This window comes from Macaca mulatta, chromosome 15 (genome assembly GCF_049350105.2).
Source record: "Macaca mulatta isolate MMU2019108-1 chromosome 15, T2T-MMU8v2.0, whole genome shotgun sequence".
In the NCBI taxonomy this organism is placed as follows: Eukaryota; Metazoa; Chordata; class Mammalia; order Primates; family Cercopithecidae; genus Macaca; species Macaca mulatta.
This window is the reverse complement of record NC_133420.1, coordinates 109,270,723-109,287,715: the sequence shown is the minus strand read 5'-3', so window position 1 is coordinate 109,287,715 and position 16,993 is coordinate 109,270,723. Positions and strand designations below refer to the sequence as shown.

General features: G+C 44.5%; 1 protein-coding gene across 2 annotated transcripts in view; it reads right to left on the bottom strand.

Moving 5' to 3' along the window:
• Window positions 1-2,481: 2,481 nt before the first annotated feature.
• PSAT1 (phosphoserine aminotransferase 1) overlaps window positions 2,482-16,993 on the bottom strand; it is a 32,918-nt gene continuing 18,406 nt past the window's right edge. For both annotated transcript variants that reach the window (XM_001101767.5, XM_028835269.2), the window contains exons 7-9: window positions 14,910-15,038; window positions 4,380-4,517; window positions 2,482-3,597 (exon numbers count right to left, since the gene is read on the bottom strand). In XM_001101767.5, coding sequence (XP_001101767.3) covers window positions 3,492-3,597; window positions 4,380-4,517; window positions 14,910-15,038 — 373 coding nt within the window. In that variant the 3' untranslated portion in view covers window positions 2,482-3,491. The remainder of the gene's footprint in view (window positions 3,598-4,379; window positions 4,518-14,909; window positions 15,039-16,993) is intronic.

The following is a 16,993-nucleotide window of genomic DNA, read 5'->3' as shown; positions in this document are numbered from 1 at the left end:
ACTAATTTTAAAAGAAAAAAAAAGTTCCAAGTTCCATTTGGGGAAGAAGTATACTCTAGAGGCTCCAAAGGAACACAAGGCAGCCCCTCTCCCAGCCTCTGCAAGGCTGCAAAGACACCTGTCAATCTACCTTGCTTTCCGTTTTAATCTTCAAGGAAAGACCAACCAGTTCTGGCTCCTGCAGCTTGCTGACCCAGAGGCCTTTATCTTTATCTCCCCTTTTCATCCCTCTCTGCGTGGTCAGCAGGTTGGCATCAGTTCATTCCCTCGAGACATACAAAGGTCAAGTTTTTTGCTCTGATGAATATTTTCCAGCAATATCTATTCCAGAACCTCCCTGTTTGGCCAGACACCAGAGATTACCCCTTGTCCGTATGTGGTAGTTAACCATTTTCCAAAAGCTTTCAGATTTATAAAGATGGTTCTGGGGGAACTCACAAGATACTAAATTTCCTCATTCAACCACAGAATCATATTTGACCGCTTTAGTAGAAAATGAAATTGGATACTAAGCTCTTGAAAATATATATATATTAAAAGTCCATGTATGTGGTGATGGCTCATGCCTGTAATCACAGCACTTTGGGAGGACAAGGCAGGTGGATCACTTGAGGTCAGGAGGTTGAGACCAACCTGGCCAACATGGTAAAACCCTGTCTCTACTAGAAATATAAAAGTTAGCCAGACGTGGTGGCAAGTGCCTGTACTCCTAGCTACTCTGGAGGCTGAGGCAGGAGAATCACTTGAGTCCAGGAAGCAGAGGTTGCAGTGAGCCAAGATCACACCACTATACTCTAGCCTGGGCAACAGAGCCAGACTCCATCTTTAAAAAAAAAAGAAAAATGTCTGTGTTATGTGAAAGATCATACCTCTCTGCCTTTACTCCAAGTTCAGTTTACAGTACTTAGGAAGACCAACGTGACCTACATTAAGATTTTTCATTCAGCCAGACGCAGTGGCTCTTGCCTGTAATCCCAGCACTTTGGGAGGCCAAGACTAAAGGATCACTTGCAGCCAGGAATTCAAGACCAGTCTGGGCAACATAGTGAGACCCTGTCCTACAAAAAATTTAAAAAGTTAGCCGGGCATAGTGACATAAACCTGTAGTCCTAGCTACTGGGGAGGCTGAGGCAGGAGGATCACTTGAGCCTAGGAGGTCGAAGCTGCAGTGAGCTAGTATCATGCCACTGCACTCCAGCCTAGGTGACAAAGCAAGACCCTGTCTCTAAAAAAAAAAAAAAAAAAAAAAAAGAAAAAAGACTTCACTGGGTAAGTAAGCTTTACTGAGCACCTTGAAGGGCAAGGCAGGACACTAGGTGCCGGAGGTAGAGAACGATGGTTCTTTCCATGCTGCTGTATGGGAGAAGGCACATATGCAGCCACCTCGGCACAGTAAAGAACAAAACAAAATGGTATGATGAGAGAAAAGGATCCCCCTGGTGAGAACAAAGGAAAAGGACATAGTCCCAATGGAAAGGACACAAATGAGTTTAGGAAGAGGTTGGCGGTTGTCATCTGGTCTTCCCGAGTGGGCACAGAAACTCCAGGCTTATGTCATAGTGTGGGCAAATGCATGCCACTTTCCAACAATCACAAACACAGGAGAGGTGCAAGAGGCCAGGTCCCATGCTACAAAGTCTTGACTGACTGCCAGGCTAGGTGAACTGGACTTTGTATGCATCAACAAGGAGCACAAGGGGAAGTCATAGTCCAACTGGCTTTGGTAGGACGGGAATATGGGGGCGGAGAAGAGGCTGCTGAATGATCCACTGAGGGCTGACACAGCAGAGCTAACGTGGCAATGGAAGGAAAATAAGCAGATATTTGAGAAGCACAGGTCTGGTACAGATGACAGGGATGTGCAACCACATATGAAAGGGTGAGGAAGGAGGGGAGGCTGACTCTGAGCGTGAATTTTATGTGTGAACACTTAGTTGCAATCCATGGACTGCCTGGTTTTTGCTACTTAAGACTTCATTGTGGTTATTATTCACATCTTGCATCGAGCCCTTGTTTTAAACTTTTAAACATCCTTAAGGTAAGTGGGGGAGTTATTTCAACCCTCCTTTTACAGATAACAGAACCAAGCCTTGGAGGCTGTGACCTGAACAGGGGAGCCAACAGAGATGGGACAGGACCCTGGCGGAGTCCTCACCATACAATCAAATGAAACAGGAAGATAGCTCAAAACAGTCCTAGTGGCATGTTTCTGGGGCAAATGGGACAGAGCTCATAGAACTCTACACCTTCAGCTGCAATGGAAGGTGGTTTGCTGATAACGCCCATTCCAAAAGCAAATGGAAAGCTCCCACACTGTGTTGAATTTTTTTAAATGGATGCGCAAGAGTTAAATCTTAGATCTTTGGTTGAACTAAATTACCCTTAGCAGGTGCTATTTTCAGACCTCAAGCTTTCCCATCATAAAGTTTAAAAAAGAATGATTTGTCTAAAAAGCAGGTAGAGATATTCATTGACAAGGGCTTAGATGTTTTAGGATTTTAATGTTCTTTACATATTCAACATAAAATACTGACAATAGATAAACAATAGGGGAAAGACTTTTCAGCAAAGTATCACTCTTGTCATCAAACATTACAAAGAAAACAGTCAAGAGAACAAAGGATAGGGTAATTTAACAGAAATGTTTAGTTTAATGGCATAATTGAAAAACAACCAACCAATCAACTTTCTCTTTTACCTCTGGAAAGAACAGTAAAAATGAATCAAGAACTTCTAGATCTTTTTCATAAAACAGCTTAAAAAGAGGAAGGGGAGGGCTGAGGAGGGGGTGCAACTGTTGCTAATGGAATAATGCACAAGGTCAAGGATTTAATAAATTCTAAAAGTGTCTACATGTATCAGTGATAACCATATTATTAGAAATATAAATGTATAGAGATATAAAGTATATGGTATTAGAAACAGACCTTGCTAATAGAAACATATATAAAGTATGTCACTTCTCTTGTGATAACAGTATAAAGATCGATCTACAGTTTGCCCTTTGCCTGGTACTCTTAAACCGCTCCTTCAGTGGTCAATGTTGACCTTGAATCAACAGCCGCTGAACCCAGGAGACCCCACAGATGTCTAGATTCAGCACCTAGAAGGCCCCACCTACCCTCTATGCTGTGTGTTCCCATGACTCCAGAAATAATTAATTGCAACTTGCATTATTAAGTCCACAGGCAAGTTTGAAAGCTAACTAGAAAAAGTAGCAGCAAAGGCAAAATAAGCAGGAATTTGTTAGAAAAGCAACAAGAAGGTTTCTTAAAATGTTTCCAGTTCAAGTCAGAATTAAGGTGAACATTAGGTCCCACCAGCTTTACAGAGCCGTAGATGTTTTGCTGTTCTTTCAAAAAAGAAGAATCTACAATAAACATGTTCATTTAAGAAAAATACTGTGTTTGTTAACTCTTTGTAGCCATCCGCAAGTTACTTTAAACTTTGTATGTTGTTCAGGAGCAGAGTATATCCTGGTTAGGATGTGTTCATAGCTGATGCATCTCCAAAAAATTTTTCATGAAGGCGGCCAGCTTCTGAACATCTTCAATCGTGACAGCATTATACAGAGAGGCCCGGATGCCTCCCACGGACCTAGAATGACCAAAGATCCAGGCATTGAGAACAAAAACGTCTAATTTAGCACCAAAACGACTTTTTCTAGCCACTATCTCCTGAGAGTTGCAGCACCTGAGACCATCGTTTCCAGTCTCCGACCTAAAAACTCCCGACACCTGGCACAGAGCTTCACGCGTCTCAGTCATCAGAAAATTCTCCCTTAAGCTGTGAAGGTTCACCATGCTCACATTTAACTGAGAGTCGTTCGAACTATTCACTCTTAGCAAAGAAAGAAAACAAGATGGGAGGAAGAGAAGATAAGCTGGAAGAAGATAGCGATTCTGTTCACCATTCATGAGCCTGCCGTGACAGTGCCAGCAAGATGGGGGCCAGGCATCTCCCTGCTGCTCTTCTCATGTGAGGACATTTATTTCTCATAGAGCATGCAAGACTAGCTACTAATTTGATGTTCAGTTGGAATAATAATGATGCTCTACCTTCGGAACACAGTGGTGCTGGCCTCATCAGAGATGGAATGGCAACCTCTGTGCTATACGAGCAGTGTAAGAGATTTTTCAAAGGTAATTTTGCCAAAACCCCCATGGAAGATGGAGCACCATTATACTCTCAGCTGGGGAATTACACAAAGGGTTCCATAAACAATAGGAAGAAGGCACATCCTTATAACAGCTGGGTTGGCCCAACAAAGTACATAACTGCTACTCCAAGCTAAGCAGGCTCCTAGAGATTTGTTTTATTCTGCATTTGAAAAACTAAGCTAATTCTTTGCCAAGCTTGTGGATTGCAGATGTACTCACCTATGCCCTTTCAAGGACAACATATTGAGTTCAAGAGCTTTATCAAGAAATCTTTTTTCTAAAGCATCATCTCCTTTGGCATTGCCAATGCGGAATGGAATATTCATCTTGCTTCTATTTTGGGGCTCCACTGGACATCTGAAAAACATGTTCTTTATTCCAGCTACTTTTCTGAAATGTATGGGTTGTCATAAACAAATCAACAGATTTTTAAAAACACTTCCTAGATGCAAGCAGAAGATTTTTTTAAAAACAAAAAACAAAAAATCTGCCCCAGCACATTTATTGTTTACTTAAGGAAACCAAACTCTTGCATATGGAACAGTGGGTTATCATCCCCTTGTATGACTTATACTTAATTTCCATCAGCCTCAGTTTCCTCACCTGAAACCTGGGAATAACAATATCTCCATTTCAGACTAGTTGTGACAGTTTAGTGGCACTACATATATGAAGCTTCCAACACATGGCAGCCACACGGCAAATGTGACTGACCTCTTTCTCTGCAAGGCTGCAGAGAAATGATAAGTTGGTCCTATAGTGGCTGTAAGGCAAAAATAATGAGCAGCAACTTTAAAGGACTTACCATGGTATTGCCCCAAGCTGTGTGACCTTGAGCACGTTACTTAACCTCTCTGCTATGCCTCACTTTCCTCATCTGAACAGTCGTAATAATAGAGGAACCTATCTCAACCACCTCAAGTTGTCATAAGCATTAAATAAGTCAGTATTTATAGAGAATTTTTGTGGCCCATTTAAAAACAAGAAGAGGTGGAATCTAGTTTTCCATCTTTTGAATCTGAGCTGGCCTTTTGACTGGCTTTGGCCAAGAGATTACAACAGACTCTTTGCAACTTCCAAGCTTAGGCCTCAAGAGACCTTACAGCCTCTCTTCCTACTCTCTTAAAATATCACTGTCATGGTGGCTCACACCTGTAATCCCAGCACTTTGGGAGGCCGAGGCGGGTGGATCATGAGGTCAGGAGTCTGAGACCAGCCTGACCAACATGGTGAAACCCCTGTCTCTACTAAAAAAATTAAAAAATAAAAAAAATTAGCTGGGCATGGTGGCGCATGCCTGTAATCCCAGCTCCTCAGGAGGCTAAGGCAGGAGAATTGCTTGAACTCGGGAGGCAGAGATTGCTGTGAGCCAAGATTGCGCCAGAGTACTCCAGCCTGGGTGACAGAGCAAGACTCTGTCTCAAAAAAAAAAAAAAATATATATATATATATGTATTGCTGTATTGCTGTCACTTAAGCATGTCTGAGCTAGCGTGCTGGAAATAAGTGTCCCAGCCAACAGCCAGCACCAACTGCCAGATTATGTGAAACCACTGTAGACCATCTGGCTCAAACCAATAACTAGATGATGACTTCAGTAGAATGAGACATCCCAAGACCAGCAGAAGAACCCCCTAGCTGAGCTCAGCCCAACCTGCTGACCCAAAAAACTACAAGCAAGAGAATGGTGGTTGTTTTCAGTCACTTAAGTTTTTAAGGTGTTCTATGATGCAGAAATAAATAACTGACACAATTTAAAACTGTGTCTGCAACACACTAAATGCTATATAAGTACCTGTTAATACATTTATCTTTTAAAAATTTTTTATTTTTAATTTTTCTGGGTACATAGTAGGTGTATGTCTTTATGGGAATAAATTCATCTTTTTATTCCCAGCACCTTGCATAAGGTACATATCGACTCTCAAAAATAATTATGAGTGAATTTTTGTCTAGGAAAGGTTCGTGTTTGACTTCAGTTTCTGCTTTGGAAAATAAGCAGCCAAAATTATTTTTCACTGGCAACCAAAGGAGACAAATGGAAGAGTAGCTGACATTACTCTGCAATTAAAAAAAAAAAAGGCACAATGTGTAATAATCCTCTCTTTCTCTCTTTCCCTTTGCTCAAGTATATCCTATTTTATTCTTACACTTCTACGGGTAGAATTCATTAAAATTACAGCAAATAAAGGCAGTGTGAGAGGCCCCCTAAGGGCACATCCGTAATTCTTATTAAAGTTAATGAGAGTCTAGAACATACCTTTGAGCAAAAGAGAGGCCAAAGGGGAAACCAAATATGTGGAAAAGATTTTGAGCCTGAATTCCAGGCCCCACTATTCGAAGTGGTAGGTTTCATGGCTGATGTTGAAATTAAACATTCAGCGGCTACCCTCTTTTGATATTCCACTGCCTCAGGCTCCCAATGTGAGGCTCCAATCAGAGAGGTGGAGCAACAAAAAGCACATTTAACTTAAGAGAAAAAAAAATTGAAAGCAGGAAGAATTAAGCATCTGTATTTACAGTTCCTCTCCCTCCAACTTACCCATCCTATCATGAAAGTAGAAGATATCACAAAGCAATAATGTCATAAAAGCGAGAAATTAAAGACTAAATTGTCATGCAACAAATATTTATGCACTACCCATGGGAGAATGTCTCTAGTATGGGGCTGGGGGTAGAAAAAAAGATGAAAGGAAATTAACTGCTCCCAATCTACAGACAGATAGCTCCGGAGGGAATCACAATTATATGTAAGAAGTGCTGTAACAGCCAAGAGCTGCAAAGGCAGAGATGCCAGATAAGGAATTATGCAGAGGCAAGGTTGACAGCTTTCAGGGGAGGGGACACAGCATGGTTACAACAGATGAGAAGGAAGGGCATCTGGCAGACCGCTGCATCTGCAAAGGCACAAAGGCTTCCAGCAAGTCCGCTGACTTAACTGAAGCACTGGCTTCCTGGCTGGGGTGGCTGGGAAGACCCACAGGGCCAGGGCTGTGGAGTGCCCTGCTGGGAACTGGACTGGATCCTTCAGCAATGAGGAGTAATCCAGTTTGTATAACAAAATGTGGTCTGTGTTTTAGAAAAACAATTATAGCACACAGAGGGGAGACTGGGGGGTGAAGAAACTGGGAACCCACAGAGCTGCTGGAAAGCTTTTATGAAGAACTTTCTAGGGTTCCAATATCTAATATGGCCACAGTAGTCTAAAATGACCAAAGTCATTTTTTTCCACCTTTAGGAAGCTACATGGGAACAACCAGATCACACAGCCCTGATGCTACTGTGCATGTGAATGAACCTGTTTTCTGCTTCATTCCTGAAGGCTGCACGTCTATTTTGGATTGTATATTGTGTTTGTGTATTTACGCTTTGATTCATAGTAATGTCTCATGTTATGGGTTTGCACTGAACACAAACTGCAAACTAAAAAAAGGAAATGGCTGGGAAAAAAAAAAAAAAAAAAAAACTTTCTAGGTCAAAAGAGCTAGGGCCTGTACCAAGGTGCCAGCACTGAGGAGCTTCAAGCATGGGCGGCAAACTCAAAGCCAGCAGGTCCCCACACTACTCACATGAATGAGTAGGACGGGCCGGTGTGGAAGGTGCAAACGAGCTCGCACATTTTAAACGTGGAGGACTAGTCTGAAAAAGAGGCTCTCCCTTTTTTTTTCCTGAAACATATGGCTGTCTCTGTCAAAGTTTCTTTTTCCCCATTTCAGAGGCACATGGATTACGGAATAAGAAACCAGATCTCTAAGTATCTTCCAAGAGCCCAATCTTGGCTCCAATTGTGTTTTTAAACACGGGTGACCCCTGTCAAGCACCACTGTGGGCTGGATCTAGCTCCTGCTCCCCAGTGAGCAGTCCCGGGAGTTTACACCAAATTTCAGAGGTGACCAAGTCTGTTGTTTGAATGGGTTGAGGGGTGAGGTAGGAGAAGGGGCCAAGGTAGACTGAGAGGCTATGTGGGCTATGGATGGGCATGGAACCAGCTGGTAATCCCAGGGCTGTAAAGATTTAAGGAGAAAGTCCAAGTGGGAGCCAAGGAAAGAGCCACGCTTCCCAACGTCTAGGTGGAGCACAGACAAGATGTCAACAGGCGTTCTGGGAAAGCGGTTTCATGGCCAGAGAAACTTAGGAAAGCTGCATTCACAGAGCTAGGCAGACCTCCTCATTCCTGACTTCCTGAAGCCTCTCAAGGGCTCAGCGACCACATAAATGAGGAACCTCCAGGAGGTCAGACAGGAATGCAGTGATCCCCCATGACTGAAAAACGCTTCCTATTGCGGGGATGAGAGTTCCAGACAGTCCCCAAGGAGACATGCTGCTCAGAGACACACCGAGACTTCCCAAGGTACTGGAGGAGGGGAACATGGCGGAGGTACACCATGGCGGAGGTACACAAAGGTGGCAAGGCTCAGAAGGGAACGCAAGAAAGTCACAGGAGATGAGAAGGCGATGAAGAAACATCACTCCACCGTCAGGCCCCTCTGAAAGGATGTGTCAGATACACAGGCAATGCGAAAGAAGAGTACGTGAAGAGAAGCCCACCAAATGTAACCCTATGTAGGCCTCTCCTTACTGCCTGGTTTTGTCAACAAAAAATTAATTTTAAATTTGTACACGATTATGAAAATTTAGAATAAAAATATGAAGATCTGCCACCCTTCTTCCCACAGAGGTGGCTACCCTAACGGTCTGCTGTGCATTCCTCAGGATCGTTTTAGATACACACATGTACATCTGTGTGTATATGCGAGTATACATCTATGTGTGTCTATGTGTATATACGTATTGATATATAACTGTTGTAGATTTTTTGTTTTTGTTTTTGTTTGAGACAGGGTCTCACTCTGTCACCCAGGTTGGAGTGTGGTGGTCCAATCTCAGCCTCCTGCAGCCTCGACCTCCTGGGATCAAGCGATCCTCCCGCCTCAGCTTCCCAAGTAGCTGGGACTATAGGCACGCACCACCACACCCGGCTGATTTTTTATTATTATTATTATTTGTAGAGACGAGATCTCACTATGTTGCCCAGGCTGGTCTCGAACTCCTTGGAGGTCAAACAATTTTCCCACCTTGGACTCCCAAAGTGCTAGGATTACAAGCATCAGCCACTGTACCTGGCCTTGTTGTAGTTTTTAAAGACTCATAGATTTGTCTTTTTCTATATTTGCTCTTGCTCCTTTTGGTCTGATGACATAACACAGTCATCTTCCCATGTCTGTTAAGAGACTCGCTTCATCCTTCTCAATGCAGTTATTCCATATTACCCACAGATCCTAATTTATTTCATCAGACCCCTACTGATGGGCATGTCTCCATATTTTCACCATTACATCCTACATTGGACTTGCTGGTTCCTAATTTTGTGCACACCACTGTACCCAGGCAGAGTGCCTGGGAAAATAATTAAGGGCATCAGGAACAAAATAAGAAAGCATAGAAGGAATTCTGCCAGAAGGGTAAATGTGTAGACATAAAAATCCTTGGTCAAAGCGCATGTAAGTTTTGAATTGTAATGAGTGCTGCAATCTCATTATAATTCAAATTTGTCCAGATTTATACTCCAAATTTGTCCAGATTTATACTCTCAGCAAAAGTGCATCCCCTCACTGGCACCAGATGTTATCAATCCTTTTAATGTCTGCAGATCAAAGGCAAAACATATCTCACGGTTTTAATCTGCATGTCCTAAGGAACTAATGAAGGTGGCATCTTTCCATTTGTCTATGAGGCAGCTTGCATTTCTTCTGAGTTGTTTCCTCATACTGTTAGCAACCACCACACCCCCACTTTTATTTCCTTATCCTTTTTCATTCATCTGTGGGTTCTTGCCTATATTAAGGATAGTAACCTTTATGTGTTATATACTGCAAAATCTTTCTCATTCTGTCATTTTTAAGTCTGTTTATGATGTCTTAAGCCATATAAAATTTTAAAATGTTCATGTCATTAAATATGTCATTCTTTTACTTTATGGCTTAAGTTGTATGGCCTCTTTAAGGCCTTCTGCACTCCTGGACTTAGATAGCAGCAGAGGTTCTGGAACGAGCCTTCCAACCCCATGTTCATAGCCTGGCTGCTCCCACTTCCCAGCTGCATCCTTGTCCTATCTGTGCTTCTGCTGCATAGGCTCAGTGTCTACTTCACAGGGTTGTGATGACAACAAAAGGCATTCACAAGTGTAAGGTGCCTAGGACTCTGCCTGCTTCATTTTATTTTAGGGTCTTCACTAGACCCATCACGTGCCTCCTTCTCTTTCCTAAGGCCTGGTAGCCACATAAGGTGATAAAGGTGACCTCAGATCCAGACATGGAATCTGTCACTTGCACATCCTTACATAATAAAATAAATATCTATTATATACTTATATAATTAATTATATTACAAAAGCTTGTATTATATAAGCACTGTGTGTCAGGAATATCATAATTGCTTTACATAACAATAACCACAAATAATGCTATTAAGAGCTAACATGCAAGGAATGCTTCCTATGTGCCAAGCACTGTTTCTAGCACTTTATACAAATTAACCAGCACAAGAGTCCTCAATCCTTAATGTAAAAATGCTCTCAATCCTTATATTATGTACTCTTGATTCAGAAGCATTTCCTTTTAATTCTCTTGACAATTTTAAGAAGTACGTATCATTACCTCCATGGTACAGATGAGAAAACTGTGGCTTAGAGCAGTTAGGTCACTTGCGCGAGGTCACATGCACTGCAGTGGCAAAGTGAGGCTTCTAAGCCCAAGATGCTAAACAGCCCACGTGGGCTCAATATGGAGTCAGTCAGCACAGTGTGGGTGACTGGGCTATGGAATCAACTCGGAGGCTTTGAAGGTTGTCTTATCTAGTCCCAGAATTCCCTGCCAAGGTCACCAGCAGGGCCGGTGAAACACCCAGCAAACAACCTGGAACCATGTTAAGTAAAGGAGCTGGCTTACGAGTCAGGGGGCATGGAAGTGGGGAGGGATGCATCTTCTCAGAGACAAAAATGAGGAGCAAAGGTGGTGGTAAATTGCAAATTCTAATTCTAGGTATTCCTCTTTAAAATGCACGCCTCTCATGGGGCCATGTTGCTCCACTATTTCCATAGTTCCAAAGAAAAGAAGACTTTCCTGAAAACCTAAGTGAGTTCAGGCACAGCCTGGGAGTCTCCAGCTGTAAACAGAGGAGAGACAGAGTAGAGCCTCCTTTCTACTCCAGTAACAAGGTTCCACAGGACACCAAGCGCCTGGGATGACGCTTTCCAGGCAGGCAGCTGAGGGGGTGCTGGGAGTTCCCAGAAAGAGGTTTATTCTGAAAAAGGACCGGAAGTCCTGGGTCAAGGCAGTTCATAAATGAGTGAAGAGCTCTGGGTGTGAAGGGTGACCAGATTCCCCAGGAGATGACCCGCCTGCAACATTAGTTTGGCAGCCTGCCTGCTGGGAGAGGCCCAGGTTGAGTGCTTGGAGTTAAAGGACCTAGGGGCGGCGGGGGGGATTCAGGAGCTTCCCAGAATTCCTTCTATGCTTTCTTATTTTGTTCCTGATGCCCTTAATTTTTTTTCCCAGTGGTATCACCGTTCTTTCTGTCCTCTAATATCATGTCTACACATCTCCTGAGAAATATGTAGAGCTAAAAGCTAATAGAAAAACTGGTCTCCCATCCACTATAACCACCAAGTGCTTTTACTCACATTCAGGGATTTTTTTTTTTTAGGGAGCCAGGGAAGATGATTTATTCTTCTCGGTCTTCCAGGAGCCTAGAACAAGACTAGTCTACAGAGTGGGTGCTCAGGAGTCATTTTATGGATGGATGGATGGATGGATGGATGGATGGATGGATGGATGGACGGATGGATGGGTGGGTAGGTGGGAGAATGGATGAGTGGATGGATGGATGGATGGATGGATGGATGGATGGATGGATGGACAAGTGGGTAGACGGATGGATAGGTAAAAGGGTGAATGGACAGATGAGTGGGTGGGTAGATGGGTGGATGAATGAGTAGATGGATGGATGGATGGATGGATGGATAGATAGACGGGTAGATAAGTGGAAGGGTGGATGGATAGATGGAAGGGTGGATGGGTAGGTAGATGGATGGATAGGTGGGTGGGTGAATGGGTAGGTGAATGGATGGATGGGTGGGCAGATGGAGGGATGGAGGGATGGAGGGATGGATGGATGGATGGATGGATGGATGGATGGATGGATGATTGATGGATGAGTGAATGGGTAGATGAGTGGATGGATGAATGAATGGATAGATGAATGGGTGGACAGATGGATGTATGGATGAGTGGATGGGTGAATGAATGGGCAGGTGGATAGATGGGTGGATGGGTGAATGGGGAGATGGGTGAATAGGTAGGTGGAAGGATGGATGGGTAATGGATGGTAGATGGATGAGTGAGTGGGTGAATGGATGGATAGGTAGGTGGGTGGTGGATGAATAGATGGATAGGTGGGTCAGTGGTGGAAGGATGAGTGGATGACAGGATGAATGTATAGGTGAATGAGTGAACAGATGGATGAATGAATGAATGAATGAGTGAATGAGTGGATGGATAGATGGGTAGGTAGGTGGATGGGTGGGTGAGTAGATGAATGAATGAATAAATAGGTGGACTAAACACATCCTCACACGCTTCCACAGACCTTCCTTCCAATCCCAGCATAAGCCATCCCCTTCAAGCAGCCCATGCTCTGCTCCCCAAACACATTGTACACTCTTCCCTCAGTGCCTTTGCAGGGATGATTCTAACCTCTCTAAAGGTTAGAACTCTAAACCTTTCTGCCCTCTTCTCTGCCTAATTCTACTCATGACCAGGGCTCATAATAAGCTGATGCAAAAGCCCTCTCTTCACCTCCAACCAAACAGTATCCCCTTTTCCAGGCTCACGCCACATTCTTTAGCCCTTGGCTATGAAATCCTTGGATACCTACTGCTAATTGTGCACGTTAAATGGCTTCAGTGAGCACAGGCAGGGTATCCTGGCCTCCCGACTCACACATCAAGGTACAGGGTGGAAGTTTCCCCAGCACCGAGCCCCCAGCCTGCACTTGCTTCTCAGTTGCACAGAACCAGAGAACAGGCAGTAATGCAGAGTGTGTATCCCTTCCCCAAGATGGTACCTGGGAGAGGAGCCCAAAGGCCAAGGCATCCTGCCAAGCCTATCTCCCCCTGGGCTTGCAGCTGGAGGAGGACCACTGCATGCCAAGAGCTCACAAAAGCAGGCAACAAGCATTGCAAGAACAAAGGTGGCAGCAGCATGCCATCCAAAAAGTACACCAGCACTGCCCACCCATGGGTGGTTATGGAGATGTGTTAGTTAAATCTTGGCTTAAAAGTACAATTCTAAGTTAGGATTGAGGCATCATTTTGTCTGTCCCATGTGGCCACTGAATTATCTGAGAGAGGACAAATTTCCAACTTACCATCAAGCAGATATTTTTGTTACAATAGACTGAACCCAAAGAGCAATGACCACTAAGAAGGGGGTTCTCAGTTTGGTGGGTTTAAGCATTTATGTATATGTGTAGGTGCACATACATGCACACAGCGGAAAGTCTGGTCTTTGTTTACCTGTACCCACCTTAAGGGAAAGGGAAAAGCAAATGAAGATACCACCTGTTACACTTCTCTGCATCCAAGGCACTGCACCAGGTGCTTCCCATCTGGCATTTTGGTGAAGGGCCTAATGCTGTGGATTGAATGGTGACCCTGAAAAGGTATGCCCATGTCCGAACCCCCAGAATCTATCTGTGAATATGACCTATTTGGAAAAAATGGCCTTTGCAGATGTCATTACGTGAAGGATCTCGACGTGAGATGATCCTGGATTATCTGGATAGGCCCTAAATCCAAAGACCTCTCTTTTTAAGAGACAGAAGGGAAGACACGGCAGAAAGGAGAAGGCCATGTGAAGACAGATGTGGAGGCTGGAGTGATGCAGCCACAAATCAAGGACCACCTGGAGCCACTAGATGCTGAAGGAGGCGAGGCATGGCTCTCTGGAGGGAACAAAACTCTGCTGACACTTTGATTTTGAACTTCTGGCCCCTGAAGAGTGAGAATAAGTCTTCTGATGTTTTGAGCCACTAAGTCTGTAGCACTTTATTACGCCAGCCCCAGGACACTAATACAAGACCCACACATTTTCTGCGGAATTCCCAGGTGCAGGGCTAGTGGGTAAGACATACTCATTAATCATTTGGTCATGGAAATATTTAAACCGGAGTCAACCCCATGCCAAAGCCAATTCCATTCACAGACTCTGGGATAACAGCATCTGTCTTATAATAAGCAAAGGAGTGAACTTTCTTAAAAAGGGAAATAACGCAGAAGAGGAGGCCAGGAGTGAGTATTTATCCCAAAGATCTCTAACGGGAATCCTTCAATTGACACATTCCAGAAAGTACACGTGTTTTTTCCCGGAAAATGTACGAAGCAAGCAGGGAGTAGACAGGACCTACCCCAGGGGGTGAACTGAGATTCTTCCCCAGGGTGATGTCTTTGGTGTGAGAAACATCACTACCCACTGGAACACAGGTCCCAAAGCCTGAGAGCCCCGGGATGGGGCACAGGAGGGAAGAACTCACCACCCATTCCCTTGTTCATGGAGCCCAGGACCACCCACACTCACCAGCATTTTAATGTCTCAGAGAAAGGTGAATATGTCCACTTTTCAAAGGCACACAGTATATATATGGTTTTAAATTCACAAGAGGGAAAATAGCAGATAAAATCCATTGACTTACACGTAGAATCCTTGAGAATTATCAATAATCTCATAAATCATTTGAGATTTGATGGAGCTAAGCTTCTCCATGGCCGCCGCACCTCCATTGTTTTTAATCCACTCCAGGACCAAGCCCATGACGTAGATGCTAAAATGAAGATTTTTTAAAAATCCGTTTAGCTCATCTTTGCAAAAGTAGAAGTATATTCAAGCAAACTGCTGTTTAAGTTCCATTAAAACAGACTTAAAGGCATTATTTGAAACAGACAACACAGTCAGGTGCAGTGGCTCACGCCCATAATCCCAGCACTTTGGAAGACTGAGGCGGAGGGATCGCTTGAAGCCAGGAGTTGGAAACCGGCCTAGGCAACATAGCAAGACCCATCTCCGTAAAAAATGAAAAATTATTTGGGCGTGATAGCATGTGCCTATAGTCCCAGCTACTTGGGAGGCAGAGCAGGGAGGAATGCTTGAGCCCAGGGGCTCGAGGTTGCAGTGAGCTATGATCACACCAATGCACTCTAGCCTGGGTGACAGAGTGAGACCCTGTCTCCAAAAAAAAAAAATAAAGAAAATACACAAGACAAAAGCAGGGCTTGTGTGAACAAGAGCATGTCATCAAGCAAGGACTAGAGTCAATCCAATTCTAGACCCCTGAGGGCCAGTCAGAAAAAGGTTTAATGAGATTTTTCACTAAACGTCATATCAATCCCTCCTTGTCCAGCTCAAGCCCTAATGTAAACTCTTCTTGACACCAGAACACACTTCCTTATCTCCACCAGAAGGCATCAGCAGACCCCAATCCTGCCCCGACCCAGAGCAAGCTCTTCACTTCCTGAACTCCCAGAGCACCTTGCCCATATTTCCTGCATCGTGTTTTTCCACTTGCTCCTTTATTTTAAGTTTCTGTGTGCCTGTGGTTTGGCCTCTGTGGTCTTGGAAGGCTAGAAGCCCACACTGTTCATCTTTTCTACCCACAGCCTTAGCACAGTGCCTTCCAGCCAGCAGAGACCACTGTGGCAGAGTGGTTAAAAGGATGGGTTCCCCGTCCCAGTCCTGACTCCCGTCGCAGGGCAGCCACTCACTAACAGACTACCCAGGATTAGTCACCTCAGCTTTCCCATCTGGAACCAGGAGATTCACCTACCTGTGGTGGACACGTGGCATTTTATCCACCCTGCTCTTCCCAACTCCACCCTCCAGCCAGTATGCAGGTCCAGCAAGGCCCCTGACTCCCTGGTCTCAGAGTTGGGCATGGGACCTAACTGGGCCAATCAGGGCCTTCCCTGAGATTTTCTCAATTGGGAGTGGGGAGAAAGAGTGGGGAGAGCAGAGAAAGAGGCAGAATATTAGTGCAACTGCGAGACAGGATATGAGAGCCCTAGGGAATCATGTTTCTAGGAAACATCTGAAGAAGACCCATCTGAAAATGAAACCAACATTCCCGCTGAGAGAAACCAGGATCAGAAGTGGAGAGCAGATGGAGGAGGATTCGTGTCCCTGGTTCCAGGAAGTCCAGCTGCACCTCAGCCCTTCCCGCAGCTCAGGACCGTCCCTTTCTGAACCAAGTGTTTCAAATTTTTCCTGCCAGACCAGTGCTTAGCACAGGGCCTGGCACGTGGCAGGTGGGCCACACAAATGGTAGTCAGTAGTCCCTTCAAACTTAAGCTGAAAATATGAAACACTGAGGAGCGGTGCGTGGTTTTCCACAGTCTGAAAGCCCCTCTCCTTGAGAAGGTGCTAAAGGCTCCACGTGTACTCAGTAAAAGCCGAGGGCACAGGAGCAGAGGCTGCCCAGGGAAGACACCATCTCCCTTGAGCAGAGAGTCTGGAGGTCAGTGGCCAACCATGCCCTCTCCAGAGGTGTGAATCAAAGGTCCTCTATGGGAATTGTGCAAAAATGTATTGGGAGTCAATGCTCAGCTAAGATCTGGGGTGGGGATACCCAGCTGCTTCCTCCTTTATTAACAGGAGGGGAGATGATGGGGTCTGGAAAATGCTCTAACAGCCAGCAGCTTGTCACAGGGAAGCCCCCTATACCAACTGGCTCATTCACTGTCTCAAGTGGGACCCAAGGCCTGGGTGCGGTGGCTCATGCCAGCT